This window comes from Sphaerodactylus townsendi, linkage group LG12 (genome assembly GCF_021028975.2).
Source record: "Sphaerodactylus townsendi isolate TG3544 linkage group LG12, MPM_Stown_v2.3, whole genome shotgun sequence".
Lineage (NCBI taxonomy): Eukaryota > Metazoa > Chordata > Lepidosauria > Squamata > Sphaerodactylidae > Sphaerodactylus > Sphaerodactylus townsendi.
Window position 1 is genome coordinate 30,800,841 of NC_059436.1, and position 19,851 is coordinate 30,820,691.

Consider the following 19,851-nt stretch of genomic DNA (forward strand, 5'->3'; position numbering starts at 1 on the left):
TTTGGAAGTCTGAAGGGAACGACCCATTTGTTGACATTTCTCCAAGAATTCTGAAAGAGCAAGATTTTGCCACAGCCGCGCGGTTTTATCCTAAGCAGAGTTCTGTCTCCTATTATTGTAGTTTTAAGAATGCTTTGCACTGGTTTATTTACCTGCCCCTTCCTTACTAAAAGATTCTAGTCAGGAGGCCTGTTTTCGTGACAAACTGCAGATTGCTAGGGCTGCTGGGCTCTGGGACTGTGCAGGCTGTATGAGGCAAAAGTCAGAGAAAGAGATGAATGCTGGGAACTGGAGTTAACTAACACTGGAACACAGCTGTGCGAAGAGTGTGCCCCTCTGGGAATCTGAGGCAGGATGTTGTCTGTTCTCAGAAGGCTGCTTCCTTCACAACATACCCTACATTTTTGTACAGGAATGGATAGACCTCCCAAGGCGAGTCTGTCTTGGCCAAAGGGAACCAAACTTTGTAGCGTTCCTTGCATGTTGCTCAGGAAGGCAGGGACACATGAGAATATTTTCACGAGCGTAGAACAACAATTTCACACAGGACTTTTAGAGGACTCGAGTATATATAGTCTGAACTGAATGACTTGCAAATGTGTAATGCACCAGCCCTTTAACTACATTTATTTCAGTTTAAAAAACAACTTTCTCCCAGTTGGGAACCTGAAGCAATTTACAATATCATTCTCTACTTCATTCCTCACAACAACCCTGCGAGGAAGGCCAGGTTGTGAGAGATTGGCATGGGGCTCCCAGATCTTAGTGACACTCCAACCAAGCTGTCTGTCATCTGTCTTCTGAACATAGTTCTTCAGACATTTTCAGGAGCTAAAGAAGAAATCTTCCTGCAGTCAAGACCAAGGGAGCCTCTGATCTCTGGCAAGCAACACTTTGCTGCTCAACAGCCTGAAGCAGATGTGGATTCCGCACAGCATGTTTATAAGGAGTTGCAATCGTTATAAATGAACTCGTTTCTCTTCTTGATAATTGGAAAACGAATTCATTGATGACGATTGCAACTCGTTATAAGCATGCCGTGCGGAAAGCACAAGAGCCAATTGGCCATGCTGGAAGGGGTTGATGGTCCATGAACATCTGGAGAGCCACAGGTTGCAGATCCCTGCACAAGGGAGTTGATGCATGCATGGGTGTCAAACTCGCGGCCCTCCAGATGTTACGGACTACAGTTCCCATCATCCCCTGCCTGCACGATGCTGGCAGGGGATAATGGGAACTGTAGTCCATAACATCTGGAGGGCCGAGAGTTTGACACCTGTGCAGGGGGTTTTCTTCCCCAGCCTCTTTGCTGTTGGTCTCGGGGGAAATGAACGAGGTGGGGTGCGACCACCAGCCGCTGGCGTCCACCCCGGAGTCCTCCTCCCGCGCGACAGTCGGGCTTCGAGCGCCACCCCCGCCCCAAATCCCCGGGTCGGCGAGGCTCCGCCCGCTCCGCCCCCGCGCGCCTGCTCCAAGCTGCCGCGTCTCCCCCGAGCCGGGTCAGGCCGAGCGAGGAGGCAGCAGAGCCAGGCTGGGCAGGCGGGCAGGCAGGCGGGGGCGGCTGGAGCTGCCCTTGCAGCGAGGAGGCCGGCAGGAGGAGCGAAGCCCCGGGCCCTGCAAGGGACTCCTCTGGAGTCTGCACTGGAGGAGGAGGAGGAGGCGGCGGCGGCGGCGGCGGGCGGGGGCAGCCCTGCAAGTTGGCTGCAGCTCCGCAATGGGCCGGGCCGCCGGAGGAGGCGGAGGAGGCGGGAAGCCTACCGAGGGGCTGGGGGCAGGGGAGGGGACCGTCGGCTGGGCAGGGCTGATAGCCTATCGCTCGCGCAGCCAGCCCGGGCCGCCTCTTCTTCGCAGCCAGCCCCGGCCGCCCTCCACTCCGCAGCGCCAGCCGCGAGATGGGCAGCATCGCCAAGGAGCCCGTGCCCGCCACCATGGAGCCCGGCGCGCCGCAGGAGCCCAAGGACGGGGGGCACGCCGAGCACCGGGCAGCGGTCAAGCGGGACTACCATCACCGGTAAGGGCCAGGGGGGCACGGGGCAGAAGCCAGCTGCCGGACGCTGGGCCGCCGCCGCCGCCGCCGTAGGTCTTGGGAGTCTCTCAGGCCACCCCTGGACGGCGAAGTTAGGACGCCACCTCTGGGGCGCTGGGAGGAGAACCGTCTCATTGCTATTCAGCTCGCATCCAGCGGTTCAGGTGGAGGGGGGTCCTGAAGGCCTGGGGTTAGCGCAGGAAGGGCACCTGCAACCCTCACTCCTGGCCAAGCCTGCCCATCCAGTCGCACTTTACCCCACGGCCCCAGCCATAGGATGGGAAGCACCAAAGACCCAACCGTTCTCCCCCCCACATCCTTCCTGCAGCTGGGATCTCTGGACAGAGGTTATCTCCTGGCACTGGCAGAGGGAGAAGCCTCCAGCAAACAAGGCTGTTTAGAGGGGGGGGGGGGAGCAGGCAGTTGAAGGAGGGGAAAGTTGAAGGGATGCAGATGAGCAGCTGGAGCTAGCAACTGAATGGACCCTTGGACCCTTGACCTCCCTCCCCAAGGCTGCTGCTGCTGCTGCTTATGAGTGCCCGGCAATGGAGAGGCTGGACTTAGCTAAGTGCTCCTAGCAGGGTGCTGGTGGGCTGACTCTGATCTTGAAATATGGGTGCAGAGAAGAGCCAACAGGCTACAACTCTGTAGCTGTCCCAAAGTGCTCACACTGGCCTATTGGTCAGCCCCAGCCGGCTGGCCCTCCAACTCACAGCAGCAGCCCCGGCCCCTGTGGGATGCGTCTGTGTTGGGCTCATCACCTGAGAACTCCTTCCCTGGATGCCATCCTCATCTCCTGGTGTTGCAATGTCACCAGCAACCAAGACGCTGCGGGCCTGCTGCTGCTCCTCCCTCCTTGAATGCTGCTGGGGTGCAGGAGGTCTCTTGCTTGGTCCCAGCAGGGAGCCGTGTTCATTTCTTCTGCTTGAAGGCCCATTTCCATATCAAAAGCCGGTTTTCTGCTCTAATAACTGGCCTTGGCTCTTTCATGTTGGCGTCTCCTTTGCTGGCTTCAATGGAAAGCGCCTCTTCTGTTCCTTCGCTGCCTCTTAAGGGTTGCAGTTTGCCTTGGGACAGTCTCGGGCGCTGAGGCTGAGGCCCGTGTATAGACTCAAGAGAAGGGCACAAAGAAAGTGGCTGGGAGTTTCTGAGAAAACCACCTGGTAACAGTGTGTAGCTGGTTGAGAATAGCCCACTGGGGATCATGAGCCATCAGTCATGACTAGCCAAGTATTCCAGGGTAGCCAGAAAACAGAAGGGGAGTTTGCAAAGCCCAGGTCAAAGGGCAGAGTCAGCCTCTACAGGCCCCCTTCCCTCAGTGTTCTGTTTTGCTGCTTTATTTCTCTGCTTTTCCTGCAAGCCAACCTGGGTATTCAGAGCTGGTGCCGAGTGGGCTACCTAGAACTGTCTGATCAAGGTCTGCCTAGACCAGTGGTAGCGAACCTGTGGCATGCATGCCAAAGGTGGCACTCAGAGCCCTCTTTGTGGGCATGCGCACTGTCGTCCCAGTTTGGGCACTCGGCAGTGGCATAGCGCCAAGGGGGCAAGGAGTGCACAATGCACTGGGTGCATGCCCCTGTGGCAAGAATGTTCCGGGGCGTTCTGGGGGCACTCCGGGGCAGGACGGGAGCGGACGGTGGCATGGCAGGGGCACAGGGAGCATGCGTGTCCCGGACGCAGCTTCCCCTTGCTCCGCCCCTGGCATTCGGTCTCTAAAAGGTTCGCCATCACTGGCCTAGACAATGGCTAGTAAAATGTCTGGCATATCCCATGGCTAGCATACTCACAGTTCAGCAGTCTTTTCTGGTATATTCGATGAATGTGGAGTTGGTTCCTCTTTTCAGGTTGGAACTGCACCTGAGAACTGCAAATCAGACAGTAGGAACTGGGGACCCACTTCATCTCATTCACACCCTGAGAGGATTGGCTTCATATCTGAGTGGGGAACCCCAGGAGAACCTCGTAGCTTAGCAGATGCTGCTTTCCTCAGATACCACTTGAACCCTGTTGAATGGCCTGCTTGGGGCTTTTCACATTTATCTGGCTGGCTGCATCCTTGGATGCTTGATATATTCACGATAATCGGTCAGAAGAACACATTTGCCCATTCATCCTTGCAGATTTCACTTCTTAATGCTGCATTGGTATGTTGCATTGCACAGGATTGCGGCACAATGTGATCCGTATAGAGCCGTGGTGGCGAACCTTTGGCACTCCAGATGTTATGGACTACAATTCCCATCAATTGGCCATGCTGGCAGGGGCTGATGGGAATTGTAGTCCATAACATCTGGAGTGCCAAAGGTTCGCCACCACTGGTATAGAGACACCTCTCCATGGCTGTGGGTTTTTGCTGTGTCCTCCTCCAGCCAGCTTTTAAGTTCAGCACTTTTTGTCAAATGTTATATAATTTGCAGAGTTCTTTTGCGAGCCTCTGGTACCACTCACAGAGGGCCACAACTGCCCACCCATGCTTTTAAGGAATCATCCATAAACAATAAGATTTTGCTTGACCAACGCCTACCTTTCCCAAAGACTTTCTAGAATCACAGCTGCTGAGATCTGGATTATCTGCCAATTCTGGCCAAAAGCTCCTCTGGAAACCCTGAGAATTACAACCTTTCCAAATGTGCCTGGGCTCAAGGAGAATTGCGGAGAGGCCAGAGAGTTGCATCTACTTTGCTGGATATTAATGTCATATTTTGTGTGCTGCTCGGCCAAGATGGCATAGGAGTATGGGGCTGGCACTGAAGAGTTTGGCTTGGCGAGGTCATTGGGTAGCTCAGTTCCTCAGTTTTCAAACAACTGACATTTTTTTCCCTGTCTAATAATTTTTATCCTGCCCTTTCTCCTCAAGAAAGCTCAGGGCAGCATTTGCGGTTCTCGTTTCTTCCATTGTATCCTCACAGCCATTCTGTGAAGCAGGTTAGGCTGAGAAATTATAACTTTTTTTTCTCCCCTGCATTATCATTCTTTTGGCTACTTGAGTGGCAACATGTTAGAGCAGGGACTGTCTTGTTGGCCATGGAGCTCTGCACAGTCTAGGGAACCAGTGAACTGGAAAGGTCCAGTTGATGCTGATCCAACAGGATAATCTCTTTCAGGGAATTTCTGCAGAAGTTGGAACACGAATACATGGAAAGCAAATTCCAGAGTTTTGGAGGCTGAGCAGAATATGGATCCACTGACAAGAACAAAACTATTTGTACTCGCCTGATGTAAAAGAACAACTTGTCTGGCTTCCAGCCAAGGGCCTCCTCCCCTGAGCTCAGCCAACCAGGTGGCTTCTGGAAAAACCCCATTCCTGCCCCCTGTTCTCATTGGATGGGAGGGAGGGGATTCCTGAGTGCAGAAAGCCACTGCCCTGCAGAGAGACCAATCAGAGGCTTTGTAAGGGGAGGTGGGTGGCGTTTCATTAGCGGAGTTTGTGAAGGTGGCTGTGAGGCAGTTGTCAAATGCTGATAGCAGAGATAACAAAATCTTTGCCCCATCCAGAAAATTGCAGGGGATGATGAAATAACCTGGTGTGTTGTCTGAGATCAGCATTTCCACACCTTTAGTCATCTCTGTGAGCCCCTTCCACTTCCCAGGTTTCCTTTGAGGTAGTAACCAGTGTGTCTTGACCAGGAGAGTTTTGGGACACAGCTGGATCTCAGGACCAGCAAGGGGACATCTGGCAGCCTTTGGCTGGGGCTGCACAGTAGAAGGGAGCTGGGTACAATCCATCTAGGAACCTGCAGGGCCTCTAAAACAGCAACTGGAAGCTCTGACAAGCAAATGAGATGGCAAGATTTTCTTTAAAAAATAAAATAAAATCCAGACCTCGTGCTCACCACGAAAAACTCAAAAGAGCCTGAATGGCTTTTGTCTGAGGAGGAAGAAAAGCAGATGGTGCCGTATCTGAGACAGACTTTTAAAAACTGTTCTGGTACTCAGAGACCAAAATGGCAGATGACATCCAAAGCACAGCTGAGCAAAAAGCAATTTCAGATATGCTTACGCCACGCTGAATGCAGAGGACTGCACGAGATGATCTTGGGTATACTGGTGTGTCCCTGACAATGTCATATCAATGGAGCAATGCAATGTGAGCAGTTATTAGAAAAAAGGGGATGGGGAAAATGATTTGTTTGCTACAAGGAGATCATTCTTCCCTCCTCTGTTTTATACTTACAACAAACCTGTGAGGTAGGTAAGGCTTATCGTGAGTGAAGCAAGCTTCACAGCAGAATAGGGACTTGAAGCTAGCTAGAGTTGACCTTAGCCGTAGTATTACACAGCTTTATTAAACAAGGGTCTGTTGGGCAGAATTTGAAGTTTGATGCAAGCTTTGAAGTAGTCAGTGGGAAGGAACTGATTCTGTAATGAAGTAATCGAAGGCCTTCTTTGAGCCACACACATACACAAAGAAGAAGAAGAAGAAGAGTTGGATTTATATCCCCCCTTTCTCTTCTGTAGGAGACTCAAAGGGGCTTACAAACTCCTTTCCCTTCCCCCCTCACAACAAACACCCTGTGAGGTGGGTGGGGCTGAGAGAGCTCCAAAGAACTGTGACTAGCCCAAGGTCACCCAGCTGTCGTGTGTTGGAGTGTACAGGCTAATCTGAATTCCCCAGATAAGCCTCCACAGCTCAGGTGGCAGAGCGGAGAATCAAATCCAGTTCCTCCAGATTAGAGTACATCTGCTCTTAACCACTACGCCACTGACACAATCCCCCCCTACTATCCTCTTCTCATTCACCTCTTGAAGGGTCAACAACTTGATGTTTCTAGATAGGAAGTTGAGAACCGGCATGATAAACGTCAAGGATCCAAACCAAAGCCATGTCATTGTTTTAATTAAGGCCAGCCAAATGACACAAGAGTGCATCCATCAGGCCAAAATCTTAAGGCCATTCATCTGCAAACTGTGTAGAGTCAAGATTCCTTTAGAAAGACAGGAAGCTTTTGGAGGCAGATTCACTCAGGGGTTGGTTTTCTGGCTATATCCAGTGTGAGGTTTCTTTAGAGAAGAGGAATATGGCAGGAAGCAGAAGAGAACTGAACTAAGACATTGTAAAGCCACCTTATCATAGCATGAGCATGCCAGGAGATGGACTGCATGTTCTCCGTCTCTAATCTGAGGTTCTGAAGGAACATGTACACTCGATGGCTGCCCCACAATAGTGCTGGATTCATCTCGGCTTTTCTGTAGATGGAACTTCTTCTGCCCATGGAGGTCAACTTCCACATTTACTCCTCCCTGTTGCTCCAAATGACCCCAAGAAGGTGGTTCCTGGGAAACAAGGGGGCCCTAGGACTGACATTGGTGGGTGTGTACATGGACCTTTAAGGAGGCTGAGAAAGTCATCTGTAGATTCCATCTGTAGAAATGCTCACTCAAGCCGTAGGATGCTTTGATTGCTTCTGCGTAGTGAACTGCCCCTCTGCGATGACAGTTTGGGAAGACGGGGTTCTTCACCAATGCAGACCCTCCTCTCTCCTCCCTCTGTCTGGGGCCAGAGTTGCTAGGTTAGCAGGGAGGCTTCACAAAATGTTCTCTAGCAATGACAGGCAGTAGTTTGGATCCGGAGTACTCCCTGAGCAGGGAAAACTGTCCGAGTTTGCCAGATATGTGCAGTTCCTGTGGTTCTTGTGACTGAAAGAGGCCTGCAGGGGTTCCCAAACTGCTTCCAGATGTGTTGTGCTTGGCCTCTGGCCTCTGAATGTGTGTATGTGGCACTACTTTGGGGGGAGCTTGCTTTGCATGCTTTTGGCTCCCCTTGACAAGGTCTCCTGGTTCCTCTTGAACTCCAGGGCAGCATTCCTACAGACCCCACAGGGGAACAGGTGTGGAATCACTGGAACGAAAGACCCATTGCCTCAATTTCTTTGCAGAGGAGACCGTGAGGGACGGAGGGGTGGAGGAGAAGAGAGGAGGGGATAGAATATGGTTTGTGTCTTTCTGCAAGCGTAGGTTGGGCAATTGCAGGCTCCCAATCGTGATTCGTGGTATCGTAAAACATAATTAGAAAATACTTCAGATACTTGTGGCAGAATTGTCTGTGGTAACCCGGCATGCTCCAGCATGCTAGAGCCAGCGGGTGTTGGAAGAAGAGCGGAGTTCGTCTGCTGTTATGGTTTGTGTGTGGGTGGCAGAGTATCAGTGGCTGGTTGGCGTATCAGGACTGACTTTTTAAGCTCAGTCTTCCGGATCTTCTCCTCCAAGAACTTGTTGGCAGATGTTGCATTCACTCGGTTGAGGGAACTGGGCGACAGAAGTGCTTCATTTCGTAGTTCATAAATCCCTGGTAATGGGAAACCTGTTGACATAGCCTGCCCTGGAGCAATGATAATATTACACAGCCTCTCTGTTCACCCCTCCTCTGTCCAGCATCCGGCAAGCCAAGTCCCTCTAAACATCTGAAAGACACTGATGCTCCAGCTTGGAGCACCAGAAGCATTGTGTGTGTGTGTATGTGTGTGTGTGTGTGTGTGTATGTGTGTGTGAGGAAGAAAATGAGGCACAGAAAAGAGGCAAGGGAGAAGGTCCTCCTTCGGAAAGATCATGAAACTGGGGCTGCACTGATGCCAAAGGAGAGTGGCGTCACTGGTGTTGAGCCCCTAATGAGGGAGGCGAGTGGCTGTAGGACAGGACCAGAGTGCCCCTTTCGCACGCTTACCTCATCGTGTCCTCTGCTTTTCAGGATCTTTGTGAACCGAAGCCTGGCATTGGAGAAGATCAAGTGCTTCGGCTTTGATATGGACTATACACTAGCAAGTAAGTAAATGGCAGAAACCTCAACGTCTCCGACAGCAGCATGAAGGGAAAGGGGGGATTTTCTACGGCAGGCTGACCTCTGTTCCTTGTTGGAGAGCAGTTTTATCACATGGGCAGTTCCCCTTCAGAGACCGTTGGACCCTTGCTCTGATTCTGTAATTAAACTTGAAGCAACCAGACGTCGATCTTGCGACATAATGTGGCCCATCTGATCTGTGTGAGGCAAATTTGAGAACCAACTAGACCGAGAGTCAAGGAAATCCAGCGTCTGTTTCCCATAGTAGTGACCAGTTTCTAAAAGGCCCACAGATAGGGCACCGAAGCCAAAGTGACTCTTTTTTCATGTTCCTCAGAAACTGGTGTTCAGAGATAGGTTGCTTCTGAATGTGGGAGTTCCATTTAGCTCTCATCACTGTCAGCCATGAATTTGCCTGATCTCTTTCTAAAACCATCTGAGGTTGTGGCTGTCGCCATATTCTGTGGGAGTAAATTCCACAGACAGGTTTGAGGGAGCCAGTCATGCTTCATTCCATAATCTTCCTGCTGCCACCAGAAAGGCCCCGTAATTTTCTCCCACACACAACCTGTGTTAGTGAGGACCCAAAAAGCAGGGCTGACCTCTTCAGGCGATGCTGGAGAAGATTTTCTTTCAGACATTCTGGGATATTCACAGGGAAGGCAATGATAATTAGGATGCATTGGGTTTTCTAGTTCCTCCCTGCCTTCTCTCTCTCTCTCTCTCTCTCTCTCTCTCTCTCTCTCTCTCACACACACACACACACACACACACACACACACACACACGCACGCACGCACGCACGTGACAGCAGGCATCTCCCCCCATCCCCCAAAAGACAGCAGACAATCTCCCCCGCAGGGAAGTTGCACGGGCATGAAAGGAAAACAGCAGGTAGGCAAAATGGCGGATCGGACTGGCGCAAACAGAAAACCATGCGAAAACCACAGTACAAAGCAAACAGCTGTGCCGCAACCAGTAAGTGAACAAAAGGCCACAGTCTGCTATGTTCATTGAATAAAATGGTTAGTCGTATTTATTAATAAAAGTGTTGATAATTAGGTTGACTTAGAAGATGGATTCTTCTTGGATAGGTACTGTTACTGAGTTGTCAAGCGCTTAAAATTTTTTTCCCCCTCCTTTATATTTCTTTATTGTTTATATTTATCTCGCACTCTCAGGGCGACTCACAACAAACATATAATACAATAATGAAAACTGTTAAAACAACAGTCAATTCTGTTACATTTAAACCATTAATTACTATATGCTTAGTTTTGCCCTAACGTAGATGGCTCAGGCTAGCTTGATCTTGTTAGAATTCGGAAGCTAAGCAGGGTCAGCCTTGGTTAGTACTTGGATGGGAGACCACCAAGGAAGTCCAGGATTGCCACGCGGAGGCAGACAATGGCAACATGCTCATCTCATGCCTGCAAGATCCTATGGGGTGGCCATAAGTCTGCTGTGATTTGATAGCACTTCCTGCTCCTGGAGGCCTAGTTTTGTATTTGGTATTATTTGATTAGCAATACTTGTTTACAGAGGTGTAGCTTCATAAAATGGCACCTGCAGCTTACCCTCGGTTCTGCACCTCCCTTCCCAGCTGCTTCCCCATGTCCACTGCTTGCTTGTTGGTTTATATGTACAAATTCCTTTGTGAGAAACCCTGTCTTAATTGTTAAGATTTTTGTGGCTGTGGTTTCTTTTCTGAGAAACAAATATGCTTTTAATTTTTTTAAGAGGTCAAAAAGCAACACTTTTGAGCTGGGAACAAATGGCAATGAATGCAGTTGCATCAGAATTGTACTTAGGCAAGAGGTACACAACAGTATTCTGGATTACACTCATTTGAAGAAGCCTTTATTGCCATAAACCTATTACTAAAATACAATCCATAAAATACAATTCTGGATTTGTTGATGTTTCTAAGAACTTTTCAAACACATCCCCCCAGCAATCTAGTTCTGAAGGTTATCAGAGCACCCCTAACTATGGCCAGGTCAATATTTAACAGACTGTTAGATTCTGTTGGTCTCCTCATAATCCTTCATGGTGCGGAAAGCTAACAGTGATTAACTTTATTGTCAGTGGACTTCAAAGGTAAAGTTTCCCCTTCAGTCGTATCCAACCCTGGGGTACCACTGCAAGCAGTGATTTTATAGGCAAGCCATTTTTGTGGGGTAGTTTGCCATTGCTTTGCCCGGCTATTCTTTACCCCCTAGCTATGTGCTAGGTACTCATTTACCGACCAAGAATGGATGGATGGCTGAGTTGACCATGAGCCAGCTGCCAGGATATCTGACCCTCAGGGGACTCGAACTCCTGACCGTGTGAGTGAGAGTGAGAGAGCGTTGTCAGTGGACTTAGAAAGCTATAACTGTGCTTAGAATGTCACAGTTGTCGTTCACTTATATTACAGCTATGATGATTTAAAAAGGAGTGAAATGCACTGAATTCAGTGTAATGGGCTAGAATTTCCTGGGAGCTCTGAATTTGAATCTTCATTCAGCCATGAAGCTCACTAGATGTATTTGAACCAGTCATTTTCTTAGACCAGCCTACCTTATAGGGTTGGTGTGAGGACAGAATGTGTGAGAGAGCCACATATACTTCCCTGAGCTCTTCAGAAGAAGGTGAGAGTCTAAATGAAGCAACAGAGCATGTAAACAGAGTTTTAAAAATAAAGAAGTAACAGATATAGAAACTATTACTAGGAATGACATGTGGCATAAAACATTTGTCCTTATTAAAGCAGCGAGAAAGGGTTAGATAAGTGGAGGCTGGGTCTGTTGTGATGGAACCTTCCTGTTCAAGAGCAGTATATCCCTGAGCACTACATACTGACGACAATGAAATGTTAAGACTTCCTCTTTATGCTTTACTTTTGATTACATTTTCTCCCAGAGGCATCTGGACTTCATATGCAAAATGTGACTGTCAATGTTTTAATTTTGCCTAAAAGGTTTGATTTGTATTCTTCTTCTGAATTTTGTGTTTGAATTTTGGGGGGCTGTTTCATAGTGACAAAAAAGAGATTAATCTCATGTGAGGGATGAACAGTCTCATGGGAACCCCAAGAAGGCAATACTGCAATATTTGACAGCCAGCACAAGACTAGCTGCACTTCCTCTGTGCCTGGACAGCAGTGTTCACATGACTGAGAGAAACTGGATGCCCCTGAATAGAAGGCCCATCTAATGGCCTCGTTCTTTGCCTTTACAGTGTACAAGTCCCCAGACTATGAAGAACTGGCTTTTCAACTCCTGCTGGAGCAATTGGTTTCCATTGGATACCCCCATGAGATCCTAGAGTACAAATACGATCCCACTTTCCCTACCAGGTAAGGGAGATCCAGAGGCGAAACTAGGGAAAATGTAGTCCAGTTCAAAATCTGAGTTTTCCAGCCTCCCCCTTGTCCCCCCACCCCCGTATGGGTGGCCACCCTTCCCCACCACGACCAAACAACATTTTTTTTGCACCAGGTCATCTCAAAGTCACCATCACAGGGGAAGGAGGAGGGGGTGATCTTCCGCCCCCTACGTGACTAAATGGCCACAGCCCGGGGACATTTGACCCCACATGTTCCCCTGGGCCAGGGGTCTGCAACCTGTGGCTCCGGAGCCGCATGCGGCTCTTTCAGCCTTATACTGCAGCTCCACCTGGCCTGGAGGTTGGAGGGTAGCGTAGGCATGTCCCTCCATCCCACCAGAGCAGCGCTGGAAGGAAAGGTGAGTGGAGGGGCCGAACCGGAGGCGGCTCCGTGTGTGAGGGCGCCGCTTTTTGTGTCCCCTCCACTCACCTCTCCTTCCAGTGCTGCTCTGGAGGGCTGGAGGGACAAGCCCACGCTGCCCTCTGACCCCTAGAGGTCAGAGGGTAGCATGGGCGTGTCCCTCCAGAGCAGCCGCCATCCCCCCTCTATTATCCCCACAGCTGCCATCCCCCTGTGCCCCACGGAGCAGGCGGCTGCCTGCTCAGTCGGGCAGAGTGGGTTGGAATGGCTGCCTCTCCAGCTCGGTAGACCTTCAGGGCCATGGAAAACAGGTCTGAATGGCTCTTTGGGTGGTAAAGGTTGCCGACCCCTGCCCTGGACAGTACCCTGAGACCCAAATGAGACAGCAGTAACATTTCCAGGGCTGTCTATCAAAAAAGCATCCACAGGTAGTCCGGGACATTTCAATGTCCCAGGAACAAGCCAAGTTGAGCATTCCCTACGGCTCTGTGAGCCAACACTGCAGGGGCCACTCAGCTCAGACTCAGTCAGCCACGCCAGTGATGGGTGTTGGCTGACCCATTCCTCCAGTGACAGTGTGGGAGGAGGCAATGGGTGAGCTGACACCTATCATGCATGCTGTTGAAGATCTTCCTGCACTGCTGGTGGAGCTTGGCTGTGCTTCTTCCCGGCTGCTACGCTCCTCCAGTGATCCGCCAGTAACTTGCCCATTGGGTTAAATGGCCCTTCCATTTCCACAGACATCCATGGCCTGCCGCCTGAAGAGACTGCTTGCTGACCCTTCTCTTTCCTTCCTCAGGGGCCTGGTATTTGATGCCTTGTATGGGAATTTGCTGAAGGTGGATTCCCATGGAAACCTCTTAGTGTGTGCACATGGCTTCCGCTTCCTCAAAGGGTGAGTGCTCCTTGTAACTGCAAGCAGAATGTTTTTATTCATTCCCCTACCATTCTCCAAGCATGTGCTTTTGAGGTTCCCACAGAATAAGGGTAAAGTTTCCCCTGCAGTCGTGTCCGACCCTGGGGTACCACTGCGAGCAGTGATTTTATAGGCAAGCCGTTTTTGTGGGGTAGTTTGCCATTGCTTTGCCCGGCTATTCTTTACCCCCTAGCTATGAGCTAGGTACTCATTTACCGACCAAGAAATGGATGGATGGCTGAGTTGACCATGAGCCAGCTGCCAGAATATCTGACCCTCAGGGGGCTCGAACTCCTGACCGTGTGAGTGGCAATGCAAGCACTTAACCACTACACCACGTGGCTCCTTCCCACGGAATGCTGAAGATCAATAGTAGAAGCTGTTTCTTTGTGCAGTTGTTTCTCTGGCTAAGCCAGCCTGGCATTGCTGCTTCTTATACATCCCTGAGATCTCTGCTATTGGGAGCTATCAGAAGTCATTGGGGAGTAGGGGTTACCACCTGGGTAGGCCCTGAAGAGCTAGAATTAAAACTGATCCACAGGCAACAAAAATCAGTTCTCAAGAAAATGGCTTCTTTGGAAGGTGGACTCTATGGTATTATACCCAGCTGAGGTCCCTCCCCCTCCTCAAATCCTGCCCTCCCAAGCTCCACCCCAACATCTCCAGATACTTCCTAATACAGAGTTGGCACACATGCTGTGGAGGCATATCTGTTGTGGCTGCTAGCTGGACAGTCTGTTGCTGAACTGTTGCATCTTTGGGGCAACTGCTCTTGGGCCCAGAGAAAGGACATCTTAAGGGAACAGTGGCAGGTGGTGGGAGATTGACCACTCCCATTTGGGTCTTGCCTGTCTTTCCTTGGGCTTGTCATAATTCCCTCTGAACTCTCTCAGCCCCACCTACCTCACAAGGTGTCTGTTGTGGGGAGAGAAAAGGGAAGGAGTTTTGTAAGCTGCTTTGAGATTCCTCATGATTGAAAAAAGCGGGGTATAAATCCAAACTCTTCTTCTGCTCTTCTTCAGTGTTATTCTGCTCTTCCTCTGAGGAGCTGAGGGTAGCATACTCTCTTCCATTCTGTCTTTACAACGACTCTACGCAGTAGGTCTGTCTGAGAGAGAGCAATTGGGCCAAAGTCATCCAGCGAGAACTGCAGCTGCTCAGGGAATCGAGTCAAGAACTCCCAGGGCTTTGTTTAACACTCTAACCCAGTGGTGGCGAACCTATGGCACTCCAGATATTCATGGACTACAATTCCCATCAGCCCCTGCCAGGCTGATGGGAATTGTAGTCCATGAACATCTGGAGTGCCATAGATTCGCCACCATGGCTCTAACCACTACCTAAGAACATAAGAACATAAGAACTAGCCTGCTGGATCAGACCAGAGTCCATCTAGTCCAGCATTCTGCTACTTGCAGTGGCCCACCAGGTGCCTTTGGGAGCTCACATGCAGGAGGTGAAAGCAATGGCCTGCTGCTGCTGCTGCTGCTCCTGAGCACCTGGTCTGCTAAGGCATTTGCAATCTGAGATCAAGGAGGATCAAGACAGGCAGCTATACTTGAATTCTCATAAATCTGTCCAAGCCCCTTTTAAAGCTATCCAGGTTAGTGGCCATCACCTCCTGTAGCATATTCCAAACACCAATCACACTATGGAAGAAGTGTTTCCTTTAGTCCTAATTCTTCCCCCCAGCATTTTCAATGAATGCCCCCTGGTTCTAGGTAGGTATTAGGAGAAAGAGAGAAAAATTTCTCTCACAACATTTTCTACCATATGCATATAATTTTATAGACTTCAATCATATCCCCCCTCAGAATGCCTCCTCTCTCCAAACTAAAGAGTCCTAAACGCTGCAGTTCTCCTCACAAGGAAGGTGCTCTGTCCTTCACTCATCCCTGTTCTCTCTGCACTTTTTCTATCTCTTCGATATCCTTTTTGAGATGTGGCGACCAGAACTGAACACAGTACTCCAAGTGCTGCTCTAATTCACTGTTTTATATATAAGGGCAAGACGCAGAAATTTTATTATCAACTCCTTTCCTAATTATCCCTGTATAGAGTTTGCCTCTTGCCGCTATGCATTGAGTTGACATTCCCATGGAACCTATCAACTAAGACTTAAACTCTCCTGGTCTGTGTGACTGATAGCACTGACCCTTTGTGTAGCTTGTATGTGAAGTTTGGATTTTTTTGCCCCTATGTGCATCACTTTACAATGTGCTACATTAAACTGTATTTGCCATTTCTTAGCCCACCTACCCACTTTATCATGGTCCTAGAGCTCTCAATCCTTTGTGGTTCTCACCACCCTACACATAATTTGGTATCATCTGCAAATCCTTACTACCCACACTACCCACTCACCCTACTTCCAGGTCACATGAATAAGTTAAAGAGCACTGGTCCCAAAACGGATCCTTGGGGATACCCACACTCCCTACATCTCTCCATTGTGAGAACTTCCCATTTATACCCACCCTTTGTTTCAACCTCAACCATGCTTTAATCCATAGGGAGGGACTTCCCTTGCCCTCTCACTGCTGAGTTTTCTCAACAGTCTCTCTGTGAGGGAACTTTGTCGTGCCTTTTGGAAATCCTAAAGTAGACAATGTCCACTGGTTCCCTATCCACATGCCTGTTTAAGCACCCTCAAAGTAACAGGTAAGACAGGACTTGTTTCTACAGCCATGCTGGACTCTTCCTCAGCAGGTTCTGTTTTTCATGTTTAATAATTTTATCTTTTAATGATAGATTCATTACCAATTTACCAGGAACAGATGTCAAACTGATCTGGTCTGTAATTTCCTGGGCCCCCCTAGACCCTTTCTTAAAGATTGGTGTGACATTGGCCATCCTCCAGTCTCTCAGGATGGTTTCTGCTGGCAGGGATAAGCTGTATTAATGTGAGAACATACCATGTAATTTCATGCTTGAGCTCTGTCTCTTGGATGAATGCAATCTGGTCCAGGGGATTTGGTACTAGTTTATCAATGGCTGTTAGAACTCTCTTCCTTGTTTCACCACTCACTTTCATGGTTCCCTCTGATTCGCCAAGAAGCTTGGTTGCAGGAATTTTCCTCACCTCCTCTATAGGGTGAAGCATAGATGCAAAGAATTCATTCAGCTTCTCTGCAATCTCCCTGTCATCTTTTAGTAAATCTTTTGTTCCTTCATATCATCTAATGGCCCTACCGCTTCCCTAGCTGACTTCCTGCTTTTGATGTACTTAAAGAACTGTTTGTTGCTAGTCCTGATGTTCGAAGCCATGCGTTCCTCATAATCCTTTTTTTTGCCTCCTTTACAGCTAACTTCTGCTTCTCTTTTGCCACCATCGCCTCCTCTCTGGTATTCTTCATCAGTTAAGTTGGACTTCCATTTTCTAAAAGACATCTTTTTTTCCTAATAATTTCCCTCAACCTCCTTTATTAACCATGGTGGTTTTCTTTTGGACCAGCGCTGTCTTTCCCAACTACATATGGAACACATTCCAGCTGAGTTTTTAAGACGGTGTTTTTAAATAACCCTCCAAGCACCTTTTGGATGGCTCTCTTGATTTTCCCTTTCAGCTTTCTGCCCAAGACTATCCCCCCCCCTCATCTTGAGAGAAATTTCCCTTTCAGGCATGCATCGTAACCACATTAGTAGTTGTCACTCTTGTTCTGCATGCAGAGATACCAATTGGACAGCATTGTGGTCAGCTGTTCCCTATCGCCTCAACAACACTGACTTCCCGCATCCAGGTCAGTCCCGGGTCCCACATGGAATTAGATCTAGGATCACATCTCCCCTGGTTGGGTCTACAACCATCTGCTCTAAGTTACAGTCATTTAGCATATCCAGGGAACCGCCCTCTCCTTACTCATGACCTGAACATGCATTTTTCCAGTTTATATGGGGATAGTTCCATTGCATTTATTTTTGCTTTTGTTGGCCTCTCTAATTTTTTTTTTTTTTTCCATCCTCAGAATCCTCTTGTGCACTTCAATGGGACGATCATATATTCCTAATGTTAAACCATGCTTCACCCCTGGAAACATATTCACAGTACTGTAGAGGAACCAGCTCCTCCTGTCTATTTTCCATGTACTCATGCTCTCTTTGATGTAGAGGGCCACCCCACCCCCAATACGCCCTGTCCTAGCCTTCCTGGGATAACAGCATCCCACTGGTTCTCCTCATTCCACCATGTCTCTGTGATGCAGAGCCAAACCTTTACAGCAACCTTTACAGCAAACCTTTACCTCCTCATGAGCCAAACCTTTACAGCAACGCTACTGATAGTTTAGCTTCATTGATTTGAAATATTTCCTTTGAACAAAAGCCCAGTACAGGAGTTATGTCTGTTTTGGTATTGGTAGTGGTGGTCGTGTGACTTGCTTTGTGTCAGGAAGTTGCTGCCTCCTGACCTGAGAGATGGAACCACCAGTTCCCTCTGTCAAATGACTCCTGCTTTAGAAGAAGAAGAAGAAGAGTTTGGATTTATATCCCCCTTTTCTCTCCTGCAGGAGACTCAAAGGGGCTTACAATCTCCTTGCCCTTCCCCCCTCACAACAAACACCCTGTGAGGTAGGTGGGGCTGAGAGAGCTCCGAGAAGCTGTGACTAGCCCAAGGTCACCCAGCTGGCGTGTGTGGGAGTGTACAGGCTAATCTGAATTCCCCAGAGAAGCCTCCACAGCTCAGGCGGCAGAGCTGGGAATCAAACCCGGCTCCTCCAGATTAGATACACGAGCTCTTAACCTCCTACGCCTCCTAGCAGCATTTGTAAAGGATGCCCCTCTCCAAGCACCAAGTAGAACAGGCTGAACATCTGCAGCCCCTGCCTGGGCTGAGGCTTCGTTTTCCCACAGGGCACTTTCGCACATGCAGAATAATGCACTTTCAATCCTCTTTCAATGCGCTTCGCAGCTGGATTTTACTGTGCAAAATCCACTTGCAAGCAATTGGTGAAAGTGGCTGGAAAGTGCATTATTCTGCATGTGCGAAAGTGCCCACAGAGGTGACGGTGGCTCTGAGGATGGCTGTTTTAGTGGCAGGCTGAGAATAGCTTGAGCAGGAGGTGTGGGCTGGGGGTGGGAGAGTGGGGGATAGTTCCCAGCTGCTGTCATGATGCTAAATCCTGCTAAGAGGGCTTTAGCCTGCTGCTGATCAGATTGTTTCTGCTATAAGAAATGTCATCTTTACTGTCCGAAAGCCGAGCATTCCTTCTGCCATCGCTTGGCACAGAGCCGCTGCTGGCCTCTCTGGAGTTCATCTTGTCCTTCCGGCTTAAGGTTTGTGGCTAGCGGGAGACTCAGGGAAGATTCAGTGGAGGATTTTTGCAGTTAAAACAGTTGGATGGGGGAGGAGAGATGCCATTCCTAAAACAGGTCACCCAGAGCCTTCTCTGTTCAGTATAAGAAAGGTTTCCTACTTTTGTGTCTGTCAGCTGCCTCCTCTCCCGGGGTCTGCTGGGAGGACCATTTAGGCAGCCATGTGTTTTAGGATCTGGGTTTTAATGAGCTATTATGCCTCTGGGATTTATTAATTAAATAATAAATATAGCTGAAGATGGGAGGTAGATAAAAGGTAGGTTGGTGAATGGCTGAGAAAGAGAGAATGTTGCAAGGAAGAGGGGAAGGGGGAAATAATGTGGGGAAGGGGGTACAGTGGAAAGTAATGTGCCCCCCACTGACCTCGGAGGGCTCCCTATCATGCAAGTGGACCTGGCTAGCACTGCATACCTGGGACATAGTTGTCCTAGTAGAGGCTGCCAATGTGGTGGGGAAGTTGAAGGCAAAGGGGCAGATAAAGGTAAGTTGGCTGTTGGGTGGGAAGTAGATAAGGAAGTAAGAAGAGAAGTTGGGTGCTGTGTGGTTTCCGGGCTGTATGGCCGTGTTCTAGCAGCATTCTCTCCTGACGTTTTGCCTGCATCTGTGGCTGGCATCTTCAGAGGATCTGAAGATGCCAGCCACAGATCCTCTGAAGATGCCAGCCACAGATGCCAGCCACAGATGCAGGCGAAACGTCAGGAGAGAATGCTGCTAGAATTCTGACCATACAGCCGAGTCACACACAGCACCCAAGTGATTCCGGCCGTGAAAGCCTTCGACAATAAGAAGAGAGGGTTTGGGGGGGAATGAACTGCCTCCCTCAAGTCTTTGCTGGTTCCTGCTGGTGAAGTTCTACTTGCTGCACGGTTGCTCTTCTCAGCAAACAATTGTTTAAATAAACAGTTAAACCACTCACAAAACATATACAGAAGTCATAAATAATTTTTTTTTTTAATTCCCTTTAGACTTTAAGTAATTTTCAGTTAGTTTGGGTTCTGTGTGGTTTCCGGGCTGTATGGCCGTGTTCTAGCAGCAGCATGCTCTCCTGACGTTTCACCTGCATCTGTGGCTGGCATCTTCAGAGGATCTGATGT

General features: G+C 49.2%; 1 protein-coding gene across 1 annotated transcript in view; it reads left to right on the top strand.

The window, feature by feature from the left end:
* The first annotated feature begins 1,461 nt into the window (after positions 1–1,461).
* Positions 1,462–19,851, top strand: part of LOC125441689 (cytosolic purine 5'-nucleotidase-like) — a 33,845-nt gene continuing 15,455 nt past the window's right edge. The window contains 5 exon segments of the mRNA XM_048512482.1: positions 1,462–1,828; positions 1,830–2,011; positions 8,712–8,785; positions 12,024–12,141; positions 13,331–13,426. Of these exon segments, the coding sequence (XP_048368439.1) occupies positions 1,715–1,828; positions 1,830–2,011; positions 8,712–8,785; positions 12,024–12,141; positions 13,331–13,426 (584 nt within the window). The 5' untranslated portion in view covers positions 1,462–1,714.